This window comes from Cynara cardunculus (assembly GCF_001531365.2).
Source record: "Cynara cardunculus var. scolymus isolate 2C chromosome LG 12, CcrdV1, whole genome shotgun sequence".
In the NCBI taxonomy this organism is placed as follows: Eukaryota; Viridiplantae; Streptophyta; class Magnoliopsida; order Asterales; family Asteraceae; genus Cynara; species Cynara cardunculus.
In genome coordinates, this window is record NC_037539.1 from 12,409,565 (window position 1) to 12,422,530 (window position 12,966).

At 35.1% G+C, this 12,966-nt stretch overlaps 1 protein-coding gene across 2 annotated transcripts; it reads right to left on the reverse strand.

Moving 5' to 3' along the window:
* Nucleotides 1–4,268: 4,268 nt before the first annotated feature.
* LOC112522904 (transmembrane protein 120 homolog) lies at nt 4,269–10,916 on the reverse strand. Of its 2 annotated transcripts, XM_025132240.1 has the most exons (11): nt 10,832–10,916; nt 10,419–10,535; nt 10,160–10,238; nt 9,574–9,668; nt 8,419–8,523; nt 8,242–8,321; nt 7,955–8,045; nt 7,769–7,876; nt 7,446–7,532; nt 4,665–4,733; nt 4,269–4,566 (listed from the first exon to the last, which is right to left on the reverse strand). In XM_025132240.1, the coding sequence occupies exons 2-11, from the start codon at nt 10,482–10,484 to the stop codon at nt 4,417–4,419; spliced, it is 930 nt and encodes a 309-aa protein (XP_024988008.1). In that variant the 5' UTR covers nt 10,485–10,535; nt 10,832–10,916; the 3' UTR covers nt 4,269–4,416. The 2 variants fall into 2 exon arrangements, with proteins under 2 accessions (XP_024988008.1, XP_024988007.1); XM_025132239.1 differs by having other exon boundaries at nt 10,419–10,916.
* Nucleotides 10,917–12,966: the final 2,050 nt, after the last annotated feature.

Here is a 12,966-nt window from a genome sequence, read left to right on the forward strand (position 1 = left end):
AATCGTTTTCTCAAAATCACATACGGTCATATTATAAAATCGACTGAGATAAAGAATAAAATGAAATAATAAAATAAAGATGTATCTCGTTGCATTGCGCGAGTACCCTTCTAATATTACTAAATATATTTTCCGGAAGTATGATTTTAAAATAAAAATACATTTACTATTACATGCAATTCATTTTAACAAATGTCCTACACCCTAAGTTTGATAGCTTTTAATCTGCTATCTAAATCATGATTTTTTACCTACTGAGTTAATAGTTCATTGTACCAATCCCACTAGGTGTCTACGATGCCGAAAGCAAGACTGAAATTAACAAACACGCAATACCAATATTGTTCTTTGATAGTATTAATGATCGTTATTTTACCTACTTTAATGACCTAACTTGTTAGTCATCGTCTGAAAAAAAAGAGCAATAGTTTTCCTCTTGTTTTACTTCTTAAATTATTGTAAAAGTTTATATAATATATGATTCACTCTATTGACCAATTTTTTATATATATTTTATTAACATTTTATTAAAAATTTATTAATATTCTTATTATATACTTTTTATTATATTTATTCAATGTAATTTTCTTCTAATAATGTATAATTCAATTATAACAATGTCACTCAAAATTTAGAAGTTTTTCATAACTAAACTATGAGTGGAAATTAAGTAGTGACTAAACTACAATTTTGGTCCATGTGGTTTACTTCCAACTATAAAAGCATTCAATAAGTAATTTAGAGGGCATTTGGTTCGTAAATTCTGAATGAACTTGATGGAATTGTAATGTTGAATTTCATTGACCAAATTTCATTCTCTTGTTTGGTTCATTCTTTTTTCACGAAAGAAATCTTCAAAATCTTATAAATTCCACAAATAAAGGATTTTAACATTCCTTAGCAACTATATAGTATTTTGATGGAATGAAATTCTCTTTTCATAATACCAAATATGCCCTTAATCCAATATACTCTAATCTCATAAAACCCAATATGACCATCGTCGACCACCTTCGATCGTCGTCGATTTGAATCTCTGCCGACCATCGCCATCTGAACCACTATCGACTACCACCGATCTAAACCACCGCCGACCACTACCGATATGAACCACCGCCGGCCACCGCCAATCTGAACCACCACCGATCTGATCCACTATCGATCTAAACCACCGCCAATCTGAACCACCACCGATCTGATCCACTATCGATCTAAACCACCGCCATCTGAACCACCACCAATCACCGCCATCTGAACCACCACCAATCACCGCCATCTGAACCACCATGGACTACCGCCGATCTGAACCACTGTCGACCATCTTCATTTGAAGCACCACGGACCATCATCGACTTGAACCACCACCAACTACTACCGATCTAAATCATCGTCGATCATCACTTCCCATCACTGACCTGAACAACCACTGATCTGAACTACCGCCTATTTGAACTACATCCAACCACCGCCACCTAAAGCACCACAGACCACCATCGATCTAAACCACTATCGACCACCGACGACTACTACCAATCTGAATCACCTCTGGACACCGTCAACCATCAACGATTTGAACAACCATCGATCTGAACCATCGCTGCCATCATTGATCTAAGCCACCGCTGACCACCTCCATCAAAAGACAAACCTATACCTCTCAAAGTTTAGTACTGTACGGAGTCACCTATTTTGTGAAAGACTACTGTTCATATACGGCCAAAGACTATATATCTGCAACAAAGGACAAGCTCACCTCTTAAAGTTTGCCACGTGCTTTGAACCTTCTGAGTTGCAATAATGCAATGGGTATAAATAACTGAGTAATTCTTTCTTCTCAATTATCTTGTCTAACCATATCCAAGCTTCCTTGCCTTGAAAATCTTACCCAAGAAGATATACCTCCCTCTAACTCTCTATCTAAGAGAGACTTCCACTATAACAAGTGAAGAGTACAATATTTTTTTAACATATTTCTTGTAGCAAGTCTTTTCTTCTTGCTATCTGTAATTTATGTGTTTCTTTGATTTTTTTAGATAAGTTTTGTATCTTATATTTTCCACAAACAATCTGTAAAAAATTGTATTGATCTTCTTTATCAATATAAGTTTTTAAAAGTAAAAGCTGATGTGTTTGTATCCATCCCCCATTCTACAAACTGTTACCTATAAATTCTTGTAAATCCGGTTGGGACCAACAGTGATAAACGTCGGTTTACGGTAAGTGTGTTTCTCTATGGTAGAGTCTGTGGACGGTAGGGATGGTGATAATGGTCCCCTCCCACCGCCTATTTATATAAACATTTACGTAATAAGACAAAATAGATCGTCAAGTCGTCACTGATTTGTCAAATCATCACCATACCATAGGGCATTAGAAGACAGTTTTAGGGTCAAAATCTCCCCCAGGTGGCGACCTAGGGGTAGGTGGGGGCGATTCTAGTATATCAGGTATAATATCTGACTTTTGTTCCAGATCAAACACAAATAATTTTTTTCGTATCAACAATTATTAAAAAATATTAACATTCGTTGGTTTTTCATAAAACCTATATTTTTCATAAGAAAATATAAAAACATTCGTTGGTTCCTATTAGATTTTTGACCCCGAAATCGTATGCACGTGGGACCCATCCGTACCTCAAATGGAGAAATTGTGAAAATAATTTTTTTCTTATCAACAATTATTGAAAAATATTAACATTCGTTGGTTTTTCATGAAAACTATATTTTTTATAAGAAAATATAAAAAACATTGTGATTTCATTTATGCGTTTAAAAAAAGTAGTAAAATTGTAAAACTTGACATGATTTCATATTCGTGTCAAGGGTTTGCGATGATAGATTGTATTTAAGGGTTAAGGGTTGTGAGAATAGAAGTGTTTGGATCACTACAATTATATAGAGAATACTACAAGATTTATATATACACGACATTTGGTCCTGAAAAAGACAAACTACCAATGAAAGCCCCCCATGCCTTGAGAAACACCCATGAAGTGTCAAATCGATGCGTCATGAGTTGTCCTCACTAGAAGACAAAAATAGGGTCAAGAGCACCCTTTGAGGACGGTCTAGGGATAGGTGGAGGCGATTCCGGTATATCAAATATAATATCTTATTTTTTGTCCCTAAATCAGATACATATGAGACCTCTCCGTACTATCTGGTCAAGATTGCCCCCATATAGTCAAAATTGCCCCTGGTTATTTTCTTCAAAATCTCTAAAAAGTAATCATTTTATCAATGTAAAGTGCATAAATGGTTATTTTCCCTACATTCAATGCCAAAAAGATAATCAAAAGTGACTTGTTTTATAGCATCAAATTATGTTTATAAGGTCTCATTTTACCCTAAATTAATTTATCTATCTTTACCAACAGGGACGGACCCATAATTTTTTCTAAATGGTGGCACCATTTGACCATAAGAAAAAAAATATAGGAATTTTTTTTTCAAACGGTGATACCGTTCGACTATAGGAAACAAATATACGGATTTTTTTTTCACCGTTTGACTAAGAAAATGACGCTAACATGATTAGGACTTAGGTGCGGGGTGGAATAAAAGCCTTGCAAACCAACTCTACCAAATAAAATTTGTTCTCATTGTAGTTTCAAAATACATATGGTGGCACACAACAAATTAATACGGTTGCACCGTTCACGAAACCTAAATTTTTTACCCTTCGACGAAGAAACGATACGGTGGCACGTGCCACCCATGGCACTTAACTAGGTCCGTCTATGTTTACCAACTCTTAAATATTTATACATTAATTAAGATTACGTTTCTAAAATTTAGTTATCTCTATTTGAAATCGAACACTTGATTTGAAGCAAACATAAATAGAAAAACGACAAAGGGAATAATATAATAAATAAATTAACAGTAAAAATCTATTAGGTGGGTTCCTCCACCCTACCTATTTGGCATTTCAAGTGGTATGTTGTATTGCCACATAGACTTGGAAAGGCTTTGAACCTCTTTTTTTCAAAAGAACTTTGTGGGATAGTCTTTAAGGAGGACCTCTTTCGACAAGGTTCTAAATGACATGAGATATGACGTGAGATGTTAAGCCTCGAGCCATAGCGGCTGTTACGATGAGCCTTTTAGAACATTGTCTTTTGGTCTCTTTTGAAGAAATGTATACCTAAATATAAAAGATGAGAACGTTGGACATCTCACGCAACATCATTCGAGTGAAATCATGGATGGCAGATCGGCAGCTCTACTAGCACAATCTTCTTTCTCCCCAAAAGTATGCAAAAGTGCAAGAAGAACCAGATGTGTTTTTATTGATTTCGTGTACAAACTGGCGCTAAACTAACAGTTTATGAAATCCAAAGGTTCACACTCACTCGTAAATAAAGGGCAACATCAGATGCTGATATCAGATTTATTAAGACGATATTTAGAATCATTGATCCTTGGATACCTGAGTTAAGTCGCTCTTGCTTTTACCTTTCTTCATTTTTGCTTTGAACCGAGACTTGAGTACAAGAGTCTGCACTGTGTTTGCGAAATTCCCCACGGCCATAATTATCAAAAGGATCCCACAGGTAACAACCTGCCAGTGGATCATTCAATTGATTTCAGCATCATTACAAGATTAAAAGCTGAAACAAAATAACCGCAATTTGTGCAAGTCTTTTTGATGTTTTTTACCTGCCATTCAGAAACGACACCAACCATTGCAGTTTTTAGCAATAGCACACCCACGTATGCTTCAAAAGCCTGTAATCACAACATAAACAGAGGTGCATTTAAGTATATAGCTATATTCTGATACAGGAGTATTCAAAACTATGCATGCTAGTCAACCAATGGTTGTCCGACCTGCTATATGAGTATGGGAGCCTTAAGGGCTTGTTTGGTACGTGGACGGGAGTGGATATGACTTTCAGGGTTTTAATTGGACATGGGTAGTTCGATAATTTACCAATTTTGTTTCATCTTCCTTTACCAGCCTAATACCGTGCCAAGCATGGACAATAAGTTTTTGTTCGGTCCCGTCCGGCCCATGTACTAAACGTACCCTAATTGCTGAATTAGTGACAATAATCCACGACACAGGTATCGAAACTGCTTTATTGATCATAAACTTCACATAATAGAATTATTACCGATTTCCAGCAACTCAAGAAGCTGGTCCCTCACAAATACCCTTCACAATGGAAACTACTTGGTATTTTCCTGCTACCTACCCTCATCTCACCTCTTATTTATAGTCAATATCCCCTCCTTCCTTGCCTAACCTCCATCAACTTAACTACCCAACTGTGCAATTCGTCTAAATTGACAAAACCACCCCTTACTCCTTCCTTCTTTGAGCATGCATCAGCTTGACTTCAGGTTTACCACTAAATCTCACTATGAATTTTTTTTTGGGTAATTCTAATTACTATAAAGGATACATCGAATAAGAGGCCTAGGACCTCGTATCCTTTTTCTTGCTTTCAACAAATATGCACATGAAACATATGTGGGTGGCTCCAGCAGGTTTTGGTGATATATTTGGGGGGAAATTGACTGAAAAATCCAATCTCCCCGCCCCTCTTCACTTTATAGCCATCTTTTTCTGTTTTCAAGCTTATAACTTGATTTTAAGCAAACGTGATTTACACAACTTGCATAATCCATTTTTTTTTCTTTTTTTATGCAAGTGGATCCATTTTCTCTTACTGTTCTTAATACAAAAGATGAATTATGCAAGTTGCGTAAGGCCACATGCGTAAAATCCGGAATTACATATAAAAGGTGGCTATGAAGTGGAGAAGGGTGGGGAGATTGGCCATTTACGGTCAATTTCCCTATATTTGGCTTGGGAACATGAGGCAAATGGTTCCAGCTTTTGCAAGAACGTGGTTTGCATCGATTTTCAACTTATTTGTTGCCACACTGATACAAAAGAGAGATAAAATCACATTTTTCAGCAGTAACTGGCAGGAAAGGGTCCCCATAGTACTGGACTCTTTTGTCCTTGCCCTCAAATTATTGGCTGAATTTTAGTGCTCAACTCCTTGTAATTCCGGCCTTTGTTTTATTTGTGGGGAAATTTTATAGAGTTTGTCTAATTCAGCCTATATATATATATATATATATGTGTGTGTGTGTGTGTGTGTGTGTGGATAGAGAGAGAGAGAGAGGCTCATGCATTGTAAATTTGTAATAGTCAGTTTTTTGCTAAAATAGAGAGCAGCCTCTACTTTTTCTGAAATCTTCATTTTCGTTTAGATTTTTTTTTAAATCTTGGTCGTGTGAAGTGCTCCCTTTCCTCTTCAATCGTGGTGATTCATCTTCCTCCAAATATGAGACTTGTGGGTTCTTCATCGTTATCTAATTCTTGTGTTCTACAATCGCAGATCAACAACTTCATTGTTTCTCTCCAGCAACAATTTTCTGTCTACCCAGCACGCATCTCACATCAAATTCATTTCTTCTAATTCCTTTGAAGTTGATTTATTTTGGACGGAGGGAGCAAAAAACAACGGAAACTCGCACAGATTATATATACATGCAAGGAAAATGGTGATTAACAACTAAATTCCCAGAGCAACATGGAGTAATACCCGGGGAAGCAGTAGATTTCAAGTCACTTTTCTAATAACCTCCTATTAAAGGTAAATCGGTGAACTTGGTTGCAATTTTGGTGGTTGCCATAAATTTGCCCTAATATAAGATAGTGCAAAAACATGTTGCGAGTCAAGGAAGTGCTACCGATTCCTCATTGTAATCAAGGCATATTCTTCTTAATATCACTCCAGATTTTATGTACAAGGAAGTGCCATGTTGTATATCTCCATTACTTTTGGGATAAATGGTGAAAAGCCTTCTAAAGGGTCTTCATGTTCAACCAACGTGCTTACCTAAATAAGCAAAATAAAAGGCAAAGGCGTGGCACTGCAAATTAGTGAAACCTCTTTATAGGTATCATCCAGCTACTGGCATCTTCAGTTTACATGACTTGTTAAACAATGTGTAACAAGATAAGAAAATACAAATGTGACAGCAGAGTATCCAACCCTGATGTGAAATCTTAAATACATTTGATTCAGGCACATTTTACTTGAATTTTCTTGGTGTCATACCCTATGAACATCCAAATGATCCTTGAAGTGATGAAGTATAGATGAAGAAAATTACCATGCACCCTAAAAAAATTAGATGGATACTAAAGGTATCAGAGTTGACTCGCACCACTATGCATACTGGATCATCAGTGAATGCAATACTCAAATAATAGTTATTACTAAATATCAGGCATGAAAGTTCTCTTCCATAGAAATTTCATCGGCATATGTATAAAGCTACTAGATGCTTCCTTACCCCCAACATAACCCAATAAAATAGCCAGCTAGCCACAGGTAACCATAACCATTTGCGAATTGCATAATTGGTAAAAGCATAGTTAACTTTCCAGATAGAGCTAATTAGAAAGTACATCACCTGCAAGACGAAGAGAATGGGCAATAACAACCATAATTGACCTTTTACTCCAGCAGTTTCCCCCCACACGACATCCATTCTTCTAGCCTACAATGAAAACAGATAAGTTGATGAATATCCAGTGAATGGGAGTCCTCGTTGATCAGACTCGCTTGTTAAATACATGGATTCTTCATAACAATTTTAGTGACTTTGAGGAATATCAGGGAATCTATGTACTTTTAGCATTTCCATTTTCTTCTTTTTCTTGTATGTTAACCTTGGAGACTCCAAACAGCATGTCAGTAACCTCAAAAAGTTACAAGGGATGCTATGAACAGCACCTTTCCCAGTGCAATGCGTGTATAAAGTCTCTTCCGCTGATATCTGTTTTGTAGAAGCATCGCTACTCCTTGCATGATTGCCCATCTCAGAAACAATTGTATGCCTTTCTGCAAAGGAGTTGAATACACACATGAAAATTTGGTTCCCAGACCTTAAAATCTAACAGAAATAAATTATATTATAACCTGCTTCTGGGCACAGTCAGGTTGCCTTTCTATCTCCCAAGTGAGGCTGATGAGCGCCATACCCATAGCACAATAGTGATGGTATATCCACCTGCAGCATCACAAACCTTAACACATCGCTTATTCCCAAATTGATCATATTTTCATAATGCATAGGAAAAATTCATTAGGTTAAATTCAAAGCATGCAACCTTGCAGGAAGATGTGTCTTGACTTTATGACATATGCAGCAAATAATTTGCAGAATAAAAGGTCAACAGAACATGAAGGAAATCACATCGAATTACCATGGACGTATATCGCTTCCATTAACTCTCAAAATATTTTCTCTTAAGGCTAACCCTGTATAGAGGAAGAGCAACCACGCCTGAAAAGGCACACACTCATCACGCTCTTGTAACAGGCTTATGGCTGATATGCCTTAACAGAAGATAATAATTACTGATGAAGAGAAAAATATTTACCTGGTAAAGCTGGACAGGTAATGCAGGGAAACATCCATTCCAAATCCATGACCTTAGCACCAATAGTAACGATGGGAAAAACAGAAATAGATATGCAGTTCTATCCTGCCCATAGCCCACACAAATACTATAAGTGGTCAGATTAAGCCAAACAAGAAAAAAAAGGCCTGGAAGCACCTAGAAAATATGAAATAGATATGACGGCCTATACAAAGAATAAAGCTATTATTGACCCTATCAGTTACAAGGATCAACACAGCTCAGTTCTAATACTACCCTCTACCACCAACTGCAAACATAACATTGATGCCACGAAACAGAACTCATGAAGAGAGAGCTGGTTGAAAGAACAAAGAGGGTGAAGAAGAGTTATGTGCTGAAATTACAGGCCATATCCAAATCTAGGGTAATCAAATGTACCCCTCATATCTATACCAATAAACTAAGAAATCACAACATATCAATGAACCTCCTAGAAATCATACAAGATAAAGTGAAGAGTTGAACTACAATAATTTATCACTCATGCCACACCCGTTTCACCAACCTGGGGAATTACTAACATCAAAGATGTCCTTGTGATCACATGAGGATTCATTAACTGATGGAATATTCTTCTACAACTATATGTGGTAATGCTGAATGATTTTTTCTAGGAATTTAAAAGGTTGCCTTAGTGAGAATAGTAGGAGAATTTTTTGAATCAACCACGTGACTTCGATAATGGAATACAGAAATAGTATAGAAGTGGATCAAATCTAATTTGTCCCACCAAAGCCTAATTCTACTCCATTATCATCCACTTTTACAAACTCCAAACCTTAGGCGTAACCGCATAAGCATGATGATTGTTATTTGATATCCTTAGAAGCACTCCATTGATGCATAACATTCACAAGATAAGTGATTAATGAAAAGAAGATCCACCCTTGTAGGTAGATGTAGTTTAGAAATGTTCTTAATACAGATTATATCATATGGACAAGAAAAAAAGTCTATGCTCGCTCCTAAAGCTCAATACTAATTAGGGGAAGGGAATTTGTATCAAGTGCAACTCCGTTACTATCATATGAGCAGATGATAATATATGTCGAAATGGGTCCTCAACATGAAAAACATACATAAAATATAGATGCAAAATTGAGAACTTCTTACCCTGAAACTATAGTATTCCTCCTTCACTTTCAATTGAACATCCTTTCTGTTAGCACGAACATTTATTGGACCCAGAAATGACCTCAAAAATCTTCCTGTAAGCCAGACAACACTCACTCAATGAACTAAATTGAACGACCCTCTCTTCATTCCAAACAAAGAGGTACTTTCAAAAAAAATTGTGGCTAAAACTAGCGGTCTGCAGATTCATTGTCAATTTTGATCCTTATAAATTCAGCACCAACATTTCTACATGTAGGCTATCAATTATGATTAATAACATAGTTACCAACATTATTTCAGGATGTCTCGGACGTAAATACAATCATGAAGCTAAAATTAGCCATCAAGGGAGAACAAACTTGTTACATTCTGTATTCAAATGGACTTCACAATTAACTATACTCTTTTATTCTCGTAAAACTTTTATGTAGTTAACTTTTACTCCAAGAGAGTTTAGATTCATAGTTGAGTTTATAAGTCAAGGTTTTCTTCATTTCTGTAAACAAAAAGAATTACAAAATAGTAATGCACAAGACAGACGCAAAACAACAGAGGTCGGTTTTAACTAATAAAAGCAAAGCACCATGTGATTTGCAGGGAAGAAATGTAGCTGCATCTCCTTCACTCAATGTATAACTTGCTCTACTTAGCTCTTCAGCCAACTGTAAATACGCAAGGCAAAAGATCAGACTATTAAAGATAAACGAAATAAATATGAATATGGCGTCAAGTTTTATCATGATACCGATCCTGGAAGTAGAGCTGTTTACAAAATGAGAATTTAAATTGCAACAAAAATACATATCTCTTAAATTTCTCATGTTAAATTGAATTGGACTTACTTTTTCTGCATGTTTGGAATCTAAATTTCCTTTCTTGACGGAAGAAGCAATGAACGAGCGGAGCATTTTGATATTTGAATCCAGCGCTAGGGCTCGTTGTCGTAGCGATGCTTCCTCCTGCGAATTTCTAGAAATTAAGGTCGACGCTGATTCCTGCAACTCTTTACCTTGTTCCACAAGCTTTGAAACTTCTTCACCGGCGTTTCTCACCGACAAACTATTATCACCGCCGGCCGTGGCGGTGGAGTCGCCCATCTCGAACAGATCGAATTAATTGATAATTCACCCAATTTGCACTTAACCAAATACGTGCGTGTTTATAATTAACATATAGCTATGTATCTATTTCTTGTATCTAATCACATAAAAAACATGCGAAGAACGATAAAGGAGATGAACTGAAGAAAACAAACAGGTTTCCGGGCTAGGCGACGGCGTCAGGTGGCGGCGAATTTAATACCGACGGTGGAATTGGCTCTCTTGCTTTTCTCTGCTTATAGTGGTATAATGCAACCACGTGCACTTCAGGTTCCTTTAAGTTAATAATAATAAGTTAAACGAGATACATAAAAATATATAATATATTCCTATTTAACATTAAATAAAAATCAGATTAAAAATCAAATACTAAAATATAATTATAAAAAAAAAATTGTATTGACTAAAAAGATACGAGTACAATGCAGTGAGATAATCTCAATTTTAATGTTTAGTTTTTATTTTTTATTTCTATAGATAAAATACGATTTTATGTGGTTTTCAAAAATCGATAATGTTTTAATTTTTGAATGAAATATAAATTTGAAGATAACATAAAATTTAAAAAAAAATAAATCGATATTAGTATCAAATTAACTATCTAATAGTTCTCGTTTATTTGGTATAAGAACTTTAATTCAATTTTTTTTATTATAATTCAATTTAGATTTAATAATAAAATAATAAAATAATTTATTTTTTATTTAATAATATAATTTTTTACAAAGATAATAATTAAACATTTTGTTAGAACTCAATAATTATTTTAATTATATTTTAGATTTTCTATGTTTAAAATAGATGTTTATCTTGTATTTGATCATGTTTATCTGCAGTTAATTATACGAATTTAAACATGGAGCTTTAATAAGTTGTACTTATGCAAAATTACTTGTACTCTTGAATTTTAAGTAATATGCATCAATAATCAGTACTTTATTCATAAAAAATAGTTTTTAAAAGTTTTTATCAAATGTTTTATAATATAGAATAGATAAATGGCAATTTAAATTAAAATAAAATATATTTTGTTTCTATTTTCATCATATATAATTTACTTTTATTTTTTTTATCTCAGTGCTCCTGACAATACATCTCAAACAAAAAAGTTTAATCTCCACATGGAACCACATATAAGGAGACATTTCATAGTTGACTTAGCGTGAGTTTAGTAAATGAGTTCAAGCCTATCTCCCATGAGATTTTAACTTGAACTTGTTATGTATTTGATTAAAGCCAAGCCTCCCTTTTGTTAGTTCAGTTACACGCCTCTTTGCTCAAAAAAGGTTTACCGATATTTTAGTTGATTATAGTTTCCATCTGTGTAGCATGTTGAGAACTTTTCTATTCATTCCTCGACTTTGTTTATCAAAAAAAAATTGTGGTTTGCACTGTGTTTTAGTTTTCCTCCTTCCGTTGACCCCCGTTATCTTCTTGTCGTTAAGTGCCTCATGTGACCTTCATATGAGGGTACTTTGATCATTTGATAGGAAAAAAAGTATGTAATCTTAAGAGGAAAAAAGCTAAACCCTAAATCAAACCACCCTACCAGTCACTATCCCACTTCCTCACCATCTTTCATCCTCTAAATCGTTTATCTCTTCCTCACTGCTTCTACTCGAATACCTACGCCTCCACCTCAAAACCACCACCACTGCACATACATTCGTCATTGCTTTTGTTTTTGTAACTGTGTTCAGCTTCTACTTTTGTCGTCGCTCCTTCTGCTTCAGCCACCATCGCAATATTTGCGTTTACCATTGTGCTCTATGACATTCTTGTTTCTAACCTTGTCGTCACAACCATCACTCCTTTCTATCCTTTTTCTCCGTGCTCTCCCAAAACGTACGACATAGGTGAAATCAACTCAGCTATGGCAGACACATTATTATGTGAATCAAAACATGTTGTTTTTAAGGTTTTCATAAACCATTTTTGATTTTAGGGGTGTTAGGTTTTGGTATAACCTCATTCTGAATTAGGGGTTTTGAACTTTGGTATAATCTCATATGGGTTTAGGGTTTTTGATCTAAGACTTTGATTTTACATTGGTTTTGTATCACAAATTTTGAAATGGAATTGCAGAATGTATGCATACATAGTATTTGTTGTATATGCTGATATTTTTGATATTCTTATTTTTTATTTGAACTAGAAGCGTACTCGCGCAATGCAGCGAGATACATCGTGTTTTTAATATTTCATTTTATTCTTTATCTCAGTCGATGTTATAATATGGCTTTATGTGATTTTGAGAAAGCGATGATGTTTTTATTTTTGAATAAAATAT

What these genes read in the sequence shown, in the direction of transcription:
- LOC112522904 (XM_025132239.1), bottom strand. Translation starts at nt 10,673, where the DNA reads ATGGGCGACTCCACCGCCACGGCCGGCGGTGATAATAGTTTGTCGGTG. An exon ending in TACCTGTCCAGCTTTACCAG is followed by an intron (nt 8,322 to 8,418) that starts GTAAATATTTTT and finishes GTGCCTTTTCAG; the next exon opens with GCGTGGTTGCTCTTCCTCTA. An exon ending in GGAAGCGATATACGTCCATG is followed by an intron (nt 8,046 to 8,241) that starts GTAATTCGATGT and finishes GTGATGCTGCAG; the next exon opens with GTGGATATACCATCACTATT.